The sequence below is a fragment of the Ursus americanus genome, chromosome 10, assembly GCF_024610735.1.
Source record: "Ursus americanus isolate L20-20 chromosome 10, mUrsAme1.1.p, whole genome shotgun sequence".
NCBI classification, from domain to species: Eukaryota; Metazoa; Chordata; class Mammalia; order Carnivora; family Ursidae; genus Ursus; species Ursus americanus.
The window spans coordinates 12,041,061-12,060,917 of record NC_142136.1 but is presented as its reverse complement, the minus strand read 5'-3'; the positions used below and the strand labels follow the sequence as shown (position 1 = coordinate 12,060,917).

The 19,857-nt window shown below is 42.1% G+C and overlaps 1 protein-coding gene across 22 annotated transcripts in view; it reads right to left on the bottom strand.

Moving 5' to 3' along the window:
- The window catches only part of DOCK9 (dedicator of cytokinesis 9), a 294,889-nt gene that overhangs the window by 119,727 nt on the left and 155,305 nt on the right, over positions 1-19,857 (bottom strand). For all 22 annotated transcript variants that reach the window (XM_087865020.1, XM_087865025.1, XM_087865027.1 and 19 more), the window contains exons 8-13: positions 15,577-15,751; positions 14,340-14,407; positions 3,525-3,599; positions 2,526-2,666; positions 2,008-2,211; positions 1,488-1,610 (exon numbers count right to left, since the gene is read on the bottom strand). In XM_087865020.1, the coding sequence (XP_087721146.1) occupies positions 1,488-1,610; positions 2,008-2,211; positions 2,526-2,666; positions 3,525-3,599; positions 14,340-14,407; positions 15,577-15,751 (786 nt within the window). The remainder of the gene's footprint in view (positions 1-1,487; positions 1,611-2,007; positions 2,212-2,525; positions 2,667-3,524; positions 3,600-14,339; positions 14,408-15,576; positions 15,752-19,857) is intronic.

The window sequence follows — 19,857 nt, the reverse complement described above, 5'->3', positions numbered from 1 at the left end:
GCTGCCAAATTTTAAACCATGCATGTGGCAGGCAGAAGAGCAAAGATGTGCATTTAGGCCCTAGAAATGAGTTACGTACAGAGTCGGGAGTAGATCTTACTTGGGCCTTCATTGATTATTAATCAAAACCCTGAGGAGCTAAAAGAGCTTCTCATCCAAGGTTTTACAAACTTGATTTAAAAAATAAAATAGCTTCTCTCCAGGGACCAAACTTTACTCAGCTTTTATCATACTGCTGGAAGCAGCGTGTCGGTAAATGGGCTTTCCCTGGCTGAGGGTGATAAATGATAATAATGTCCTGCATGTGTCAGTGATTTGCAGCGTCCCCAGCAATGTCTTGTACATTATCCGTGTGGTCTTGGGACTGTTCCTGAGAGGCAGGTGGGGCAGGTAGCAATATCATCCTTCAACTACAGATGGGTCACTGGAGTCCAGAGAGGTGACATGATTTCTCCGAAGTAGCCAGGCTCGTTAGCACTCAGCACCCAGGTCTCTGACTCCTACAACCTGTTCTCTAACAACCGCCCTCCATCCTGGCGGACACACCTGTGGTGTATGGGTGGCCACAGACAGGAAGAGGGGAAGCTCCGATTCAGCTCGATAAATATCCCTTAGAGCCTGGGGAGTGTCCCCTCCTGCTGCTGACCAGCCCTTGTCAATGCAGCAGGGTCATCTCTCAGATGACCACTTGGAAAAAAGACTATAAAACCAGCACAGACAGCACTCAAGAGCTCACTCTACCAGGTAGCTCCATGTGGTAGAAGGTGACAGGCAAGTGCCCTTGGTCACTCTAGCTGTGGAACACTGAGCAGGTCACCAAACCTTAGTAAACTGCAGTTTTCTGATGCCTGAAAGGAGGTCTCGGACTAGATAACCTCTAATATTCAAGTCTGTGTGTGTCCACAGTGAGGTACTCTCCAATAATGAGCATACACCAAAGTAATGAAAATACACCAGACACACCTCTCGTATGTTTCCCTTCCCTCTTCTGATTCACACCACCTCTGCCACCATAACCTGCCCCGTGTGACCAAACAGGGGACCTGAAGCACTGACCTTACTGGCCAGACCACCTGTGCCAGACCATCCCCCAGTCTCCAGCCTCGTATTTCAGTGTAAATGGACCCAAATTCCAGAATCCAAGAGACACATCAACAAGCGGAAGGAACTCTATTTGAGTGTAATATATGTACTTTTTAATGACAGAAAACCTACTATTAAGCTGGTAATTCCAGCTTCACCAATTACTTTAGGATGTTAGGATCGTCTGGGCAAGTGAGGCATTTTATATACATACGGGACTACTCTTCATTGAAAACTGGACACATCAGGTTAAGTATAAATCTATGTAAAGCAGTGCACATCGTTTAGAATATAACGATATAGAATATGGCTTAACTTTGATTTCTTTAAGCATTTCTATTTTGACAGAGAGCCCTTTTTGCTAATCGCTGTTTATCGTCACAAAGCATAAAAGTCGCCCATACCTTAGAAGAGTCTGAACTTTTCATGTATGGCTCAGCGCCGTGTGTGATGCTTCCCTGAAGCACTTTTTCAATTCTAGCCACAAGGAATATATCAGGATGAGGACACGTGACTGAAAATATTCCCTGGGGAACAAACGATTTTCTTTAGTGAGTAAAAGACACAGCCAGGTTAAACAAATCCCCTGAACGTTAAACCTTCTAAAGCAGCAACGAGTGCTGAAACAGTACAGCTCCTCAGAGACCCCCAGTGTTTCATCGCTAGTTCATCATCTGACCGAAAAGGCGATTTGGCGGGGGGGGGGGGGGGGGGCGGGGGGGGTTGCAACTAGCAGAAAGTTTGGAAAAAAAGAAAGGAGAAGTCAGATATCATTTCTTCTTCTCTCAGCTTGCTTTTACTGCCTATTATATATGCTGTCAATATACTCAACAGTCTCATTCAACCCAGTGGTGCATTATGAAGTCTCACACAGCACGTGCCAGGTAAATCTTAGCAGTATGGCCGCTGGGCTCATGTCCCCACCTGCTTCGGATACTGCATGGCAGCTTCATGAAGGATGTCCTGAAGGGCAGGCGCGCTCTGTCTGCCACCGTTCATCAGAGCCGGGGACGTGGTGGCCAGCATCTGCCTCACGGAGAAATGGTTCAGGTCCACGTGGAAATCGGCAGAAATCTTTCGGTTGTATTTTATGTCAAACAGGGATAGGGTAACAAAGAAAGGCTCTACCTGAACAAAACAAAACCATCCAGACCATCACTATGGCTCAAACTGTCGGGGAAAAGGAACGTTGCTATCAAAGAAGAAAGTACTAAACCTATTTATAATTGTTGCTATAAATGACTGTTAAAGAGAAACAGTCTCCATCCCAATCCTTTGTCACAAACATCCTGTCCCTGGGGCTAAACAACCCTCCGCATCCGGACCTAAACACTGCATTGCTCTATCAGGAACTAGGATTTTCTGTCCGGGCTGCGCTGCAAACCGGCGCACCTGCAACCTTCGAATATTTTTATAAATTATTTTTTAAAAGGGAAAATTACATTTGTGGTGGGTCCTTCTTCATTTTCTGCAACACAGCATTGTAAATTGAAAGACAAATCATTGCATTTGACAAGAATTCTCTTCCCAAACTTCTCTTCAAATGGCTTCACTTCGGGTTCAGCGGATGTGAAGTCAAGCTTCTTTAAAAGAAAATGTAAATATATAAATACATTATGCTCACATTAAAAAAAAAATCTCATAATAAACATATCCTAAGGAAACTCCATAAAATATGGAAAAGCTATATATACTCATTTAGTCACAACAGTGCTACTATTTTATAAGTTTATGTAGCTTATAATAATGGTTAAATAAATGATGGTGTGTCTGCTCAATGGATTGTTATACAGAGATTAGAAATTATGGTATGAACAACTTAAGTGTCCATCAACAAACAAACAAAATCTGGTATATTCATACTGTGGAATATTATTCAGCCATAAAAAGGAAGGAAATTCTGACACACACTACAACATGGATGGACCTTAAAAACATCACGCTCAATAAGCCAGACACAAAGATCACAAATGAAAAGGGGAAAAATACAGCAGAACCGTCACCCCCTGTGGGCAGCTCTGGAGGTCCTTACCACGCCGGGTTTGGACTTTTTGGGGCACAGATGTGGATCGTATGAGCCTTGGACAAGTCAAGAAACACCACTGCCCGCTGGACATCTGCAGTGATGCTTATTATTTTCTGACAGTCATTTTATGGGGTAAATTATACGTTCTTTGTGCACTTGAGGACGTCTTTGGATAAATCTCTGTTTTCAACAATCTATTGAATAGGAAACATTCACAGTGGTAGTGGTATGGTGATGAGATTATGGCTGTTTTTTATTTTTCCTTTTCCCCTGGATTTTCTATATTGTTGTTATGTTGCTTGTCATTCCAAATTAAACAAGCAAACACATAAATAAGCAGAACATGTAACGTGTCGAACATTTTCTGTCCCTGGCTTAGTTTGAAAATGTAAACATTAAATAGAATAGCTCGTACCTGGGCATCTGGATCCAAGTAAAAGAGTTTAACTCTGCTTTCACTTTTCAGTTTCATTTCTGCTTCTCTGGTACTCTGGTAACAGGAGAAATGAAACATAAAAATTACATTTAAACAAACCCTCTTCTTACAGAGATGTTCAGACGTGTGTGTCCCATCCTGAAGAGCCAGGCTGCTCCGTGCTCATTCTGGAGAGTCAACTGCACGTCGATGAACAAGGACAGACTATCAAGTAGGCAGCACACAAGAAGACCTCATCCCGGAGGGTCAAAAACAATCAAAGAAAGCGAAAGAGAATAACGAAGCATTACTATCAAGAAAGGCTTCATAAAGTAATGGAAGAGGGGACAGGCTATGAATGAAGGGGCGGAATCTGAATAGCAAAAAGTAGGAAAACATGAGCATCTGGGGCTGAATGAAAAGGATACACAGCACAGACAGACGCAGAATGGAAATGAGCCCAGACGGTAGAAAGAATTTTGGGTCCACCGAAGACTGAGGTATCACCCAGGAAGAGAAAGGAATATGTTTTGAATTGTGGGATAGAGAAACTACGGCAGATCTTGAAGGATTGCCATTGGTGTTTGTGGCAGGTGGGGCGCAATGCTGATGCATTCAATAAATATTTTTTGAGCACCTATTATGTGTCAGGCACTAGGGGCACAAACACAAATGAAACAAAGCACTATCCCCAAGGAATACTAGCGAAGACAGAATATAAACAGGCGATAGAATGGCAAAGAAAGCATAAGGCACACGGAGAGCTAACCTGGCCCAGGGGATGGCAGTCAGGGAACAGTTCCCAGAAGAAGGCCCACCTTGGTTTTTTTTTTTTTTTTTTTTTTTTTTTAATGATTTTTTTATTATATTATGTTAGTCACCATACAGTACATCCCCGGTTTCCGATGTAAGGCTCGATGATTCATTAGTTGTGTATAACACCCAGTGCACCATGCAATACGTGCCCTCCTTACTACCCATCACCGGTCTATCCCATTCCCCCACCCTCCTCCCCTCTGAAGTCCTCAGTTTGTTTCTCATAGTCCATAGTCTCTCATGTTTCATTCCCCCTTCTGATTACCCCCCCTTTCTTTATCCCTTTCTTCCCCTACCGGTCATCCTAGTTCTTATGTTCCATAGATGAGAGAAATCATATGATAGTTGTCTTTCTCTGCTTGACTTATTTCACTTAGCATTATCTCCTCCAGTGCTGTCCATGTTGTAGCAAATGTTGAGAACTCGTTCTTTCTGATAGCTGAGTAATATTCCATTGTATATATGGACCACAACTTCTTAATCCAGTCATCTGTTGAAGGGCATCTCAGCTCCTTCCACAATTTAGCTATTGTGGACATTGCTGCTATGAACATTGGGGTGCATATGGCCCTAGAAGAAGGCCCACCTTGAAGGACAAGAACATCTGGCAGGAAAGAAGGGAGTTCTGGTAGGAGGTACTGCAGGTACAAAGCTACAGTCACACCTGAGCAATGGTCAAGTCGTGTATTAAGACTGAATGGTTGGGCACGATGGGAAAAGTAAAGAGAAATGAATCTGGGATTTGTATGTTAGGGACGATGGATTTTCCTCAGAAGCCAAAAAATCCAAATGCACTATTTTAAGCAAGGGAATAAAATAACCAGGTTCTGCATTTTAAAAGAACACCTTGGACAGGGCTGAGGCAGCGGGTTAAAAGGGTTAAGACCAAGAGGCCCTCATGGGCTCTTTATCACAGCTGCCTCCCCATCCCACAGCAGAGCCCATCCATAACAAAGCCTAGTCCTCACGTGCGTAGCCCTTAACTGAGATCGGTAAGTCAGGAGGAAGAGGAGGTTTGTGGAGAAGGTGATAGAGTATGGAGATGCCTGTGGACAGAGAGACGGCATGCGAGCACAAGGCAGGGAGGAAGGCTGAAATTACAGACACAGAGAACATCAGTCTAGAGGTAGGAATAGAGAAGCCTCGAGAGTGGCTGAGATTTCCTGGGGGAAAATGTGAAGGAGTTTGCAGAGAGAAGCCATGGGCCCCAACACTGAAGGGATGGCAAAAACAGAAGCCATGGAGGGAGAGAGACATATGGAGGCAGAGAGAGGGGCTGGAGAAGTGGAATTTGGGAACAGAAAGACGTTTCTAAGTCATTCACAAGATGGAAGTCATTGCCAACCACATTATTTTTCACACTCGGTGCCTCTTCAATCTGTATCCTGTTCTTATTACTCTCAATCTCCATGGTTAAGTCCACAGAGTCGGAATAGGACGTCCTCTCTCATCTGTTATTTCCCCACAGATCGAGTCACATCTCAGTATGTGATGGGGCAGTGACAGTCACAGTGGGGAGGGTGTCTTGTCCTCTCTGCCGGTGGCCAAACACGGTCGATTAATTACAGTGCTAGATCACAGCTAATGAGAAACTGAGCAATTCCTAATATTTTCAGCCACGTAGCAGTTATAACAGGTTGGTTCTCAGCAATGACCCAAACTCTATCATGACTATATTTGAAAACCAACTGTCCATGTCAAAATGAAAGGACCACCAGAATACCAACTAAGAAACTGTGTTCTAGTTCTAGTTCACTTGTCAACTAGCTATGTGAACACAAGCAAGCCGCTTAGCCTCTCTGGACTCCACTTACATTTCTGAGTAAAAATGTTGACGAAGATGATGGCTAGAGTCTCTTTGCACAACAAAGTTTATCTTGATGTTCTCAAGGGGATCTTTAAGGCTTCTGGAGATGAGGAGCATTCCTACAAATCGTTTGATTTGAGCTGATGCAGGATGTCTCCGTACGCGCGACAAGACAACTTTTTAACTCCATCTTGCCTATCATCGTTCCTAATTTTTCACATCAAAAGAGCCAGAACATGTGCGTGTAGCATATACTTAACTGAACCCAAAGAATTTGCTTTACTTTGTATAAACCCATGATGTTTCCTAACAAAAACATCAGTACCAGGTGCTGCAAGCCCCCACCAACAGTAATGCATTCTGCTTCTGAATTTCTGCTTGAGCCCTTCCACAAAGGCAGATCCTGTAATCTCAGACACTGCAGCAGAGCAATGGACTCTTAATGTAGATACAATTCCTGCCGCGTTTCTCAAAGATGCTGTTGTCTCAAGCTGACTGTATCCGAGATCAGAAATGAACACAGCACAGATGACTGCTATGAGAGCCATATGATTAGAGGACAACCAGGGATGCAGACACATTAAAAGAAAAAAAAATCAACAACTAGCCAAAATAGACTCAAAGCATCCTGATGTTGCCACTAATACCCGAAGGATACATTCTTCACTAGAGAAATCATTTAATGGGAAAGAAGGGACAACGTTAGAAGTAAAAATAACCTAAAAGCTTATCAGCTACCTTAGATACACTGACAGCTCTACTATGTCGTTGATTAAAAACAAACTCAAAGCTTCTTAAAAGTTCCTCGCATTCCTCCCAGGGCCTACAATGAATGCATTAAACAGAGGGGACGCCTGATAAATAGTGTCTGAAGGAATTGCCAAGTAAAATCTGGGCAGAAAGAAAGTGTGGCTTGGGAAGGGCAGGGCTCTGCCCCAGAGCCAGGAAACTGAAAATATCTGGAAGCATCACAATGATAAAAGCAAATATTTATTGATAACAGCCAACATTTTTGTGCTAAATATTATCCTAAGTGCACATTTAAAACTTGTACAACCTTAGGTCCTAGTATGATCCTTTTAAAAAAAGGAGACACTGGGGGCGCCTGGGTGGCTCAGTCGTTAAACATCTGCCTTCAGCTCAGGGCGTGACCCCGTACCAGGCTCCCTGCTCCGCTGGGGGCCTGCTTCTTCCTCTCCCACTCCCCCTGCTTGTGTTCCCTCTCTTGCTGGCTGTCTCTCTCTGTGTCAAATAAATAAATAAAATCTTTTAAAAAAGAAAAAAAAAAGGAGACACTGAGGCACAAGGATAAATACTTTGCTCAAGAACTCAATGTGTTAAATGGAAGCCTGACTTCTAACTGAGGCTGTCTGGCTTCAGAGCCCAGACTCTTCAACTATTAGACATGGAAAAAAAAACAGGTAGAGAATATGAACAGGCAAGTCAGAGAGGAAGAAACCCAAATATATGAAAACACGAAAACCTCACTACTAAGCACCAAAATACAAATGAAAGCAGTGAAATACCATTTTTACTCCCCTAGTGAGGATGTAGAAAAATGGGAATGTGAACTGTTACAACCTTTTGGCAAAGCAATCTGGCAATATTTAAAGCATTAAAAACACAATAACCTCTGACCCAGAGGTCCCACTTTGAGGAACATCCCTATTGAAATAAGAACACAAGTATTTAAGCTCATAAATATGTCATGTTGTGGGACGCCTGGGTGGCTCAGTCGCTTAAGTGTCTGCCTTCGGCTCAGGTCGTGATCTCAGGGTTCTGGGATCGAGTCCCACGTCGGGCTCCCTGCTCATCGAGAAGCCTGCTTCTCCCTCTCCCTCTCCTCCCCCTGGTGTGCTCTTGCTCTCTCTCTCAAATAAATAATAAAATCTTAAAATATATATATATAAATTGTTGCTTATTATGCACTGTTTGTAGAGGCTAAAAAAAGGAAAATAACCCAAAATGTTCGTGAATAGGAAGGTGGTAAATAAAGTGCATAATATCCACACTTAGAATACTACACAGCTATGAAAAATGAGTAAACGAGACCTTTATGGGCCTAGAGGGACATCTCTACAAGGTATTTTTAAGTGACAGAACAAGCCTCAGAGTAATGTTTATGCCATGGGAATATTTTTTAAAAAACTAAAAACACTATAAACGTGTGAGTGTTTCCATGAGCAATCAGTTTGATGCAAGAGGAATTACAACAGGTTAATAACACTGGTGCTCTCAGGGATGTTGGGGATGGAGCACGAAGGGAAAAGATGAACTCCATACAACTTTGGATATTTTTACTTATCATAGCAAACACATTTATTTTTACTAAAATTTTAGTAAAGACAATAAAATAAATTCCTGTAATGAGTACTTTCACAATCTAAGGGCCCACAAAGTATAGCTGTAAAAAAAACATTATCCCACAGTCTACGCTGTCCAGCGCTTCTCAAAGTGACAGAAACCAGCTCTGCTCTTAAAATAATCCGTGGTCAGTGCAATATTGTGGAGGTAGGAAGAACTGGACTGGCTTTTCCCCAGACCCCGTTGCTGCTGTCCTGCTCACAACCCATCTAATTACTTTGGGTTCAGGAGAAAGGAAAACATGAAGAAAACGGACAATGACAGAGCTGTTCTCTGTGAAAACTGATACTTGCTCAGAAGTCAAAGAGAATGACTCATCTAAAACAAAGGCTATTCCCCTCGCTCCTGTGAACCCTAAGTTTAACCACTAACAACACACTCTGACAATGTTTTTTTCCCTAAGAAGCAGTTACGGGGGCACCTGGGTGGCTTAGCTGGTTAAGCGACCAACTCTTGATTTTGGCTCAGGTCATGATATCAGGGTTGTGAGATCAAGCCCCTTGTCAGACTCCGTGCTCAGCATGGAGTCTGCTTGTCCCTCTCCCTCTGCTCTCTGCCCCCACTCACACACACAAACTCTCTCTCAAATAAATAAATAAATAAATAAATAAATAAATAAATAAATAAATACTTTTTTTTTTTTTTAAAGAAGCAATTATGGACCATACATTCAAGGGGTTTCCAGAAGGACTGCCATAGGCTGGCATACTCTATGTCTTAAGTTTATCTCTGTCTCAAGTTTTAATCTCCAAGCAAGCAAAGCAATTAAATCCAATGACCATGGCCAGCAGCATCTTATTTTGAGGAGGAGTTATCAGAAAACCATTGTGTTCACTGTTGGCGCATTTAAACAGAATGGATTGGAACAAGAAGACTTAGCAAATTCCTTCCAGGCCAGGATGTATACTTAAAGAGCTGTCATGATCTGATTCTACTGCTGCCAAGATATCTAACTCCCCAGGGCCATTATCTCTTCTGTGTCACAAAGCAATAATAAAGCATATAGCATAAGGAGGCCTGGGGCACCTGGGTGGCTCAGTCAGTTAAGTATCCAACTCTTGGTTTCAGCTCAGGTCATGATCTCAGGGTTGTGAGATCGAGCCCCACATTGGGCTGCACGCTCAGTGCTGAGTCTGCTTGAAGATTCTCTCCGTCTGCCCCTCCCCCCTATTGGCACTTGCTCTTGCTCTAAATAAATAAGTAAATCTTTTTTAAAAATTATATAAAGAAAAAAAAAAGAATAAGGAGAACTGAGAGATGGAATGTCTGCTGACCTCACAAGCACAACCCCAGCCAATTCCTTTGTGTCATAATCCAATGACATAGTTTTCTGGATTAGGATACAGGGAAGGAAGCATCTATTACAGACTTGGCTTTAAAAAGTCAGAAGAGGCATCTGTGACACTGTCTGGCCGCCTGACCCTCGTGCAACCTCAGTGGGACTACAAAGTCTGAGACCTAGTACTCCATCTTGTGTTCAACTGTGGAAGACTGACTTTGAAAGATAAGTTCACTCACTAAAAAGAAGTTACCAGTAACTGAATGTGAGCAATTTCGCATTAACAGGAAACAATGCTTTTCTTTCAGAGCCACATGGGGAAGCTAAGGTAAGGCGAGTTGCTGTTCTTTTAAAGTACCAAAATAGCACAAAAAGAGAAAAGCTGTGAAGGAAAATATACGGTGGGAGCATGAGGGTTTTCTTCATACTACCCTTACACAAGGAGGTGACATATATGTGCCGATGACACCTAAGACAAACATAATCACAGAAAGAAATTCTTAAATAAATAGGAATTGGGTTTACAACCTGACTATATTACCTCTTGGCTTTATAGGGAAGAAACCAGTTAAGTAACTTTACAGTTTGTGTTTTTAATTAAAATGTTGCTAAGACTATGTTCTGATACTACAAATGCTGCTACATTTACAGCAAACATATATTTGGGTCCACATTAGACAACAGGAAGAAAAGAACAGGTTTCAGGGTAGACACACTGTGTCCTCAATATGAAAACAATAAAGGTGCTCAGTACTAAATGTACAAGCAACATAAGGGCCAAGAATATACAACATATTCTGAAAACCTAAGCCCGTATCACCCTTGCCATATATGTCAAGGACCCCTCCATTATATTCCAAAATAGGACATCAGTTATTTTTGTACTTAAACAACTTCCCGTCACTCATATCCTGTTTGTTCTGTCTCAGTCACAGTGGAAGACAAAAGCCGGGGCAACAGGATGAATGAAGCAGAAAGAGGAGTTGAGCAGAGAGGAGCCTGCCATTAACTCACACCGCCAATGCCCCCTGCCTGCCTCCACTGCTTGAGTCCTTTCTCTGCAGCTTACTTCAACTGTGGCCTCATCTCTCGCAGGACCCTTCCTTACCCCTCCACCCCTGGTGCCGACCTCTTTGCCTCTTCATCCCCTGATTAAACTCCCCTCTCTTGCACAGGTGTGCACACTGGCTCTCCTCCCTGTCCCTTCCCCCCTCTATGTCAACTTCAGATTCTGCAACTATGGAACCATTCCTCCTTAGATCAAGAGGACCATTTCTTAGTCAACTCCCTGCTTCCTTAACAGGCACAAATGGTCCCCACCCCAGAACACTAAAGAGGAGTTATAAACTAAGCTAAAACCACACTTATGCTGGGGGCCCTGAGTTGTGAAGGGCTGAGAGGCCGGCACAGTCAGGCCAGGGCCCCACCACCTGCCCCCCAACACCACTGAGCAGGCCCACACAAGCATCACGAGTGGGACAGCAGCATGTGGACTGCATGACGGCACATCCTCATTCTCTTTATTCTTTTGCTTTCTTCTTTTGAAAAATTACTTGCTGCCCTTTTTCTACCTTCTTAAATAAAAATATTTTTAAAACACTAAAAGAGCTAGGGGGAAAAATAACAACAGTGAAGCCCCTTATAATGTTTCCTTTTTCGGGCTTTGACCATGACCACAGTAAGAAATATGATTATATCACAACCCAACACATATAGACATACCACATATGTACATTTTTAAAAATAGTATCTATCATTAGGCTACCTGGCTGGCTCAGCTGGTAGAGCATGTGACTCTTGATCTTGGGGTTGTGAGTTTAAGCCCCATGTTGGGCACAGAGATTACTTAATTAAAAAAAAATTAATAATAGCTGTCATTATTAAGGGTGGTGTAGTTAATATTCTAAATTCAGTTCTATTCCATTTATATTTTAAAAATACCTGGGGCACATAATGTTGAGCTAAGGAAGCCTGACACATACTGTATAATTCCACTAATAAGAAGGTCTAGAACAGTCACAACTAATCTACAGTGATAGAGGTAAAAGAAATGGGGTATCAGCTGGGAGCAGAGTATAAGACATCAGCTGAGGTGCTAGAAATGTTCTATGTGTTGATCTGGGTGGTGGTTATGCAGGTGCACAAATGTGAAATCCACTGAGCTATACAATTAGTGCTCCATGTAAGTTCTACTTCAATAAAAAAATAAAAATTAAAACAAAATAAAAAGTAAGAAATGGGGGCTGAAACCAATTAAACTGATTGAACCAACTGATTCCACTAACTTGGTGGTTATGCAGTTTGAAAATAGCTCTAAATACATGTATATCTATATATGTTATATATATCTATATTAGGCATATATATGTTATCTCATGTATACTTTAAAAACTTTCCTAGGTCTTAGGATTGAGAAATACTGAATTATTATACTGGCCAGGCACAGGCAAGCAGGGAGAGAACAAAAGAGGGCACAACTCCTGTATGTCTTCATGGGGGAAAAAAATACAGATTTCCAATCAATCAACATTAGACTGAAATAATAGGGGTCTTCTCCTAGGTGTCCGCTGTGTTCACCCAGTAAGTGTAGAAAGTTACTTTTCAAATTCTGGATTGCATTGCATGTTATCTGCTTCATAAACAAAACAAGTTCAAACACTTTGCTTTGAAAAGTTATGAGCCCCCAAACATCCAGACACAAAAAAGCAAATCTCAATGCAAAATATGACACACAGAAGTTCACAGCACAAAAACACATACACACAAGCCAAAACGCTTCCCAGCTTAGTAGGATGTTACAACGGTGGCACTAAAATTAGCTTTAATAGGCAGGTGCTAAAAAGATACTGTGGTAACAGTCAAGGCTTGAAGAAAAACAATACTCTCAAGTCCTAGCCAGGGAGGGAGGTTTTATATTTTAGAAAGGCCATGTTGTCTTAAAGTAAAGGTCAATGCTGAATGCGAGTCTATTTATAATCGTATATAGATAAACCATGTTTTCTATTACAGTGTTTAAGATGTGGGTGTGTAGGGTCTCTGTTACACTGTATTCACAAAGAAAAAGAATAGAATGGCTATAACAGAGCAAGAATATAAATGGCCAGAGAAAACAAAGATATTTCTCTCATTTAAAAGAGAATCATTCATAGATGCATACAAGGAGACAAATACAAGGATATTCATTGTAGCGTTGTTTGTAATAGAAAAAATTGGAAATAACAGAACAGCTAAGATAAAATGCTTACACAGTGCAATAAAAGGGAACTAGATCTATACACCAGCTTGGATGGATCCCAAACACAAGAACAATATGTGAGCATTTATATAACAGTTTTAAACATATAAAACACAACCATATATATCATTACGATAGGTACATTGGTAAAGATATAGTGATAAAATGAAAGTAATCCCAGAAAACTCATAACAGTGTCTGTCAGCAGTTGAGGTTGTGGGGGAGGAAGGGAGCGGAGGAAGGATGGTGTTTAAAAAGAACTTCAACCACAACTGATGTTTTATTTCTTTAAAAAATATGGAAGCTAAAAGGACAATAGAGGAACAGTGTTGAATCTGGGTCATGGGAATACAGACAGTTGGTTTGATCTTCTTTGAGCTTTTCAGTAACTTTTACATTTCTCAACATTATTAAAAACAGACATAACTTTTTTTTTTCCATTCGGAGTTACCCAGGAGCAATTTATAGAACTCAGGTAACCCCTCTTTGGATTAGTGGCAAGACTACCACAGACCATACTCTTTGGAAGTATGCCTATTGACTTGAAAAAGGGGAGCATATGTGTGAACACAGTAAGTACCATGTTAACACGGAACCTCTGGGGCACCTGGGTGGCTCAGTTGGTTAAGCATCCGACTCTTGGTTTAGACTCAGATCATGATCTCAGGGTCATGGGATCATGCCCAGCATCAGGCTCTCTGCTCAGTGTGGAGTCTACTTGAGATTCTCTGACTCTCCCTCACTTTCTGCCTCTCTCTCTCTCTCTCAAATAAATAAATAGGGGCACCTGGGTGGCTTAGTTAGTTAAGCATTGGACTCTTGATTTGGCTCAGGTCATGGTATCAGGGTCATAAGATTGAGCCTGACATCAGGCTCCTCGCTCAGCACAGAGTCTGCTTGAAATCCTCTCCCTCTGCCTCGTGCCCCCACTCTCTCTCTCAAATAAATAAATAAATAAAATTTTTAAAAAACAAAACAAAAAAACCCATAGGAAACTTTATCTGTGCATTTTGGTTATTTCTTTGAAACTTGTGATTTGGTATTAAATATTATGGAGGGGCAAGGACAAAGAATAATAAAGAGAATCATTTATAAGGCACTTTCTGGAAAACAGACTAAAATTTGACTCAGGTCAGTATTTAACCTCACCTCATATTCAGGTCAGAAAATAGAGAGCAGTAACAACAACATCTTTTTAATGATTTACATTGTAATTGTTGATCATTTCAATAGATTTGATCCTGGACAGACTCAGAAAGTGAGAAATATTTCAATACCATTCTACAAAGAGCAGAAGACTTAAGATGTTATTACCTTGGCAAGTTCAGGCAGGTAGCTGTCTAAACCGGAACCAGAACCTTCCAATTTGCTTTGTTCATCATCTGAAATGGCAAAACAGACTACCTGAGTCACTTGTAATAGAATATAGTTTATTTAAAGCAGGAAGTCGAAGGCCATTGCTCTTTTGTACCCCTGAATGCAGTGGTTTTCAACTCTGGACACACTTTAAAAACACCTCAGAGCTTTTTAAAAAATACTGATGCCCAGGGTTGAGAGTCAAACATTTAATAACTGACCCAGCATGGACGCTGTCTAAAAAGAACTGGTGTTAGTTATGAGCACCAGCCCACATGGCCACATCCATCAGACCCACTAGAAGTCAGGCCTGCCCAGGTCCCACCCCAGGCCAACTAAATCAGAGTCTCTGGTGGGACAAAGGAAAGAGAATTTCTTAAAAGCTTCCCAGAACTTCTAAGGTACAGCCAGGGTTGAGAATTACATGTCTAGGGGCTTGAAATAAAACATGACCTGTCAAGAATATAGCCAGATTTTTCCCACCAAATTATTGCGGCTTCTTCCCATCTTAAGGTCTTAAAATTCTAAAGGATAAGGCTAATGATAAGAGTAATAACTATAGGGGCACCTGGGTGGCTCAGTCGGTTAAGCATCTGCCTTTGGCTCAGGTCATGATCTCAGGGTCCTGGGATCAAGCCCCGCGTCGGGCTCCCTGCTCAGCGAGAAGCCTGCTTCTCCCTCTCCCTCTGCCTGCCCCACCCCGCTTGTGCTCTTGCTCTCTCTCTCAAATAAATAAATAAAATCTTCAAAAAAAAAAGAGTAATAACCATAGTTGGTACTTTAAGTGCTGACTCTATGCCAGGTACTCAACATACATAATCTTATTTAATCTTCCAATCAACCAGCAAGTTTCATTTTATTTCCATTTCACAGATTGGTAAACCAAGGCTCAGAAGATGGAAGTAGCTTGCCCAAGGTCTCCGAGCTGAAAAATGGTATTGCGGAGACTTGAACTCTGGTCTTCCTTTCTGCCCCCAAAGCTGTGGTTCTTCCCATTACATGATTTCCTGATAAAAATGTTATCAGGGTAGTAAATTCCAATGTGATAAAACCTTTGCTGATGAGTTCTCTGTAAAGAGCTCACATCCGCCCCCCCCCCCCCCCGCTCACATACCTGTGCAGTCCGTCCACTTTCTATGCCCTCTGACAAAACTGAAGACACCAGCAAAGTACGCATGTCCCTGAATCTATTTACCTTCGTGAGAGTCTCCGTTTCGCTTCTCTTGCATTGCAGCTTCAAAGTTGAGCTGAAGAATCTTGTTTAGAATTGTGATCCATTCTTCCATTTCTGCTTCACTGTCCGCTGCCAAAAGGTAACTGCTTTTGTCTTGCATCTTGAGCTCAAAAGCAAAACGCCTGACTTTGTTGTTCTGAAATGGAAAAGGGGTAAAAGAGACACATTTTAAGAGAACTGGAATGGTCTTAAAATGTTTTCTTTTTATTATTTGCTGACAAGGGCTACCTCATTGGCACTTATTTAAAAATGTAAGCCCCTTCCCCCCAAGCCCCCACCACTATCTACCTTCCCTTTTGTCTCCATAATTTTATTTTCCCATCTGACACATTATGTATTTTACACATGTATCTTATTTGTTGTCTGTCTCAAGCGGAATGAGAACTTCTTAGGGCAGAAATTTCTTTTGTTCAATGCTACAACTGTATTTCTAGAACACTGCCCGGTACATAATAGGCTCTTGAAAAAACACTGAATGAATGAAATTTCACTGAAAATTTTCAACTCCTCCAGCTCCTTTTAAAAATTATTTTAATGAGGGGCACCTGGGTGGCACAGCGGTTAAGCATCTGCCTTCGGCTCAGGGCGTGATCCCGGCGTTCTGGGATCGAGCCCCACATCAGGCTCCTCTGCTATGAGCCTGCTTCTTCCTCTCCCACTCCCCCTGCTTGTGTTCCCTCTCTCGCTGGCTGTCTCTATCTCTGTCGGATAAATAAATAAAATCTTTAAAAAAAATTATTTTAATGAAGTAGTGTGTGGTATCACATTTTAAAAAGCAAACCACTATCTATCAGTATGTTTGACTTCCTTTTCTGGAACTTCCCCATCATTTGTGAGTCCCCCAAAGGACACCATGTCTATAGCCTTCCCGCATGCCTCCACTTTTTATATTTATGAAAGAATGTCCAGTTCCAAGTATAAAAACAGTAGCCACATGCATTAAATGATGGAGAATGAATGTGCCCTGATCAGGGTTTCTCAACCTTGGCACTACTGACGTTCAGGGCCAGTAATTCTTTGTTGTGGGAGCTGTCCTATGTACTGCACGATGTTCAGCAGCATCCCTGGCCTTACCCACTACATGCCCGGAGCATAATCCCAGTTGTGAAGATCAGAGCATATCTCTAGATAGTTACAAACCTCCCCTGGTGAGTAAAACCACCTCCCCAAGGGACAGCGCTAGAAAGAAGTTCAGCTCTGAAGACTGTAGCAGATCCCTTGCAAGCACAGACGGAGGACAACCTGTAGGGGGCAGAGTAGCCCTGGCCCACTGGAAGCTAACTGGTTAGCGGCAGTCGCCTAGGGCTCCTCAGCATAGGTGGCAGGGACGGGGTGACCCTCCCCAAGGCATCCATGTTCTTTGACGTGTGCTTCTCAGACACACACAGGATGAGGCCACGCCAGGCAAGGCCACACAAACTCACAAGCACAGACTGCCCGCTGTGGGCGCCTTCCTTCAGGTCAGGGCAAGAATCAGTCAAGAGTCAAAAGATTGGCTATAAAATGTGTTTTCTGTCCCACTCACAACTGTGAAAATAACAAGTTAAAAGTTGGGGGGGGAGGACATTGGGCCTTGGTTCTGCATTGTTTCTCTTTCTCAGCCTCAGCATCCTGATCTGAAAATAAGTGTTATCAACTTCAAGGTTCAAAAATACTTTCAGGACTTAAGATTCTACACTGGATTTCTTTCAGGTCTACTTAAAAATTCCAGTTTATGCATTTCTTTGAAACCACAGCATTAACCAACTACCTTTTTTTTTTTTTTAACAATGTCCAGAAATTTTTAAAAAACCCACATATAAATGTTGGCACTTAGCTTACAAGCAGATCTGGATAAAAACAAATTACTTAACATTTTTGAAGCCATGGTTACAATTCATTAAATGCTAAACACCACTGGCCACATTGACAAAAAGAATATGAAGGAAGAGATGTCCCCTGAAGTCAGAAGCTAAGGTTATGAAGGCCACTGCAGAGACTGAGTGACAGCCCAGGGATGCTGGACACATAGATCACCTAAGCACTGTGACACAGGTGACAAAACTCTTAATAGATTTAGTTTTCTTTAAACTTCTTTTAAAAGTCAATGCCAGAAGATTTAACTGAAAAGTAACTTAAAGGTCTCTCAACTCAAGAATACAAATGAAACTCCTACTTGGAATTTCCACGTAAGAAGTTAATTCACTGTCATTGACAATTCACTCTGCACCGTGAATAAACTATTTTCATACAATCTGGTTTCCACCATGGCTGCTTTCAGCTGAGGTGGGGTTACTGGTTGAGAGTCACCCACGTGCCAATTAGCGGTTGACACAAAGATAACTTTCAGTGAACGTTATTTGGTGCTATCATCTTGATCTAGGGCCCAAATACACTTTCGTGTATTCCATCATTTTGAGGGGGGATGTCCTGCGGAGTTTTGGGTTTTTTGTTTTTAAGTTGGTTTCCAATAATTGAAAATACCAAGATTTAAATAAAAATTTGTATTTCTGATTTCTTGGGCGGGGGGAAGAGATCATCTGGCAACCTTGAGCTAGAGTTCTGCCCAGCAGCACAGGCCACAGCTGAGAGGCGCTGCCCTCATGAGACAGGACCATTTGTGCTCCTGTTTGTCATAGTTCTCAGCATTCCCTCTTACTCTACATTCAGTCCTCTTCTTTTACTTAATTTTCCTGCTTGGCTCCTACAGACATCGGAGACTGGACTCCTAACTTCTACTTGCTGGCCTGAAGAAGTTAACAGGGTCTGGACTTATTCTCCCATCCTAACTACTAGAAAATGGAACAAAATAGATGAAATAACTGTTTTCAGATATTTGACAACAGGTAGGGCAGGCCTGGGATCCCTGATGGATGGGAAATAAATGAGGTGAGCCCTGGAAGCACCTCAGCACTCTGCTAGAGGCTGTATCTGGGTTGTGGCCCAGGAAGCAGAACCCGGACAGAGTCCTGCAGTCCCCCTGAGTTAACAAAAGTGACCAGAGATCAAGAAGACCAAGGTGGCTACAACATACAGGACACAGTTTCCAAAATGAGAGCTCTCCCAGAGTTCGCAGCACGTAAGACAAAAGAGATCCAAATTTAGTAGCAAACAGTCAGAGTCACGCATTTATTACATGTACATTTTCTATTTGTATGTTATGCATTAACAAAAAAGTTTACCAAAAAAACCAAAATGAAGACAAACTAACCTAAATTTCAGGTCACTAGAGGTAAAGAGAAGATGGAGAAGAACAGGGAATAAGAATAACATCAGGGACCCAAAAGAACATGAGCCTCCAGAAGATAACGGAGTATCTTCAAATTCTAAGGTAAATTTCACCTTGGATTTCTACACACAGCCAAACTATCAATCAAAAATGAATGCAAAACCAAAAACATTTCCTGGTAAGTTAATGCTCAAGAAATGAACAACTCAGATATGATTTCTCAGGAAGCTACTTGGAGGATTTGCTCCTCTAAAACAAGAAAGTAAAACAAGACTGAAGAAGACACAGGACCTTGGAAACAGGGAATCCAATGCAGGGAGAAAGGCAAAGAGTTTTCGGAATGACGGCTATCCAGAGGCAAGAAAGCAATTAGTCTAGATGAGGGCAGGAGGGAGGGCTGCAGGAGCTAAAACCCCACCTTCTATCATGTAATGTTCACAACTGACGAATAAAAAGCAGCAGACATGCCTTATCCAGCACTATGGAGGCACATCCCCAGAAAGAATAGTGAAAAAGGTTGAAAATGATCATTTCAGGGGCGTGAGCAGTGGGGGAGGTGGCGGTGCTGCAGGCAGGAACGTGCATGCAGGGTTACCTTTCTGCACTGTTTTGACTGTTTGACCCAGATTAATGTATTACTTGGATAAGAAAGCAATTTAATTTTGCACATGTGAGTACAAAAACAAGTACACACACCTGAAAGTCAAACCAGACAGCTGTGTCTCCAACCTCAATCGCTGGCCCCACAAAACAACCTTTCTTACAGAACCGAGCTCGGGCCAATGTCATCAGCCAACATTGAGTCATTTTTAGGAAGAATCCTCTGATAATGGTGACTGCATCTCTTGTGAGGAGTTGTCAAGGAGATTGTTCATTAATCGCACAGTGCCCTCTGTATGAGAGCCCCCATGAGAAATGCCTGAATGATCTTCATTCTGAGATGACTCGGACAGCTTCTGACTAATTGGACTGTTTGCATCCGTGTGCACTATGCTGCTAAACGGGTCTCCCAGCTAGAAAGCATAGAGTCCAGT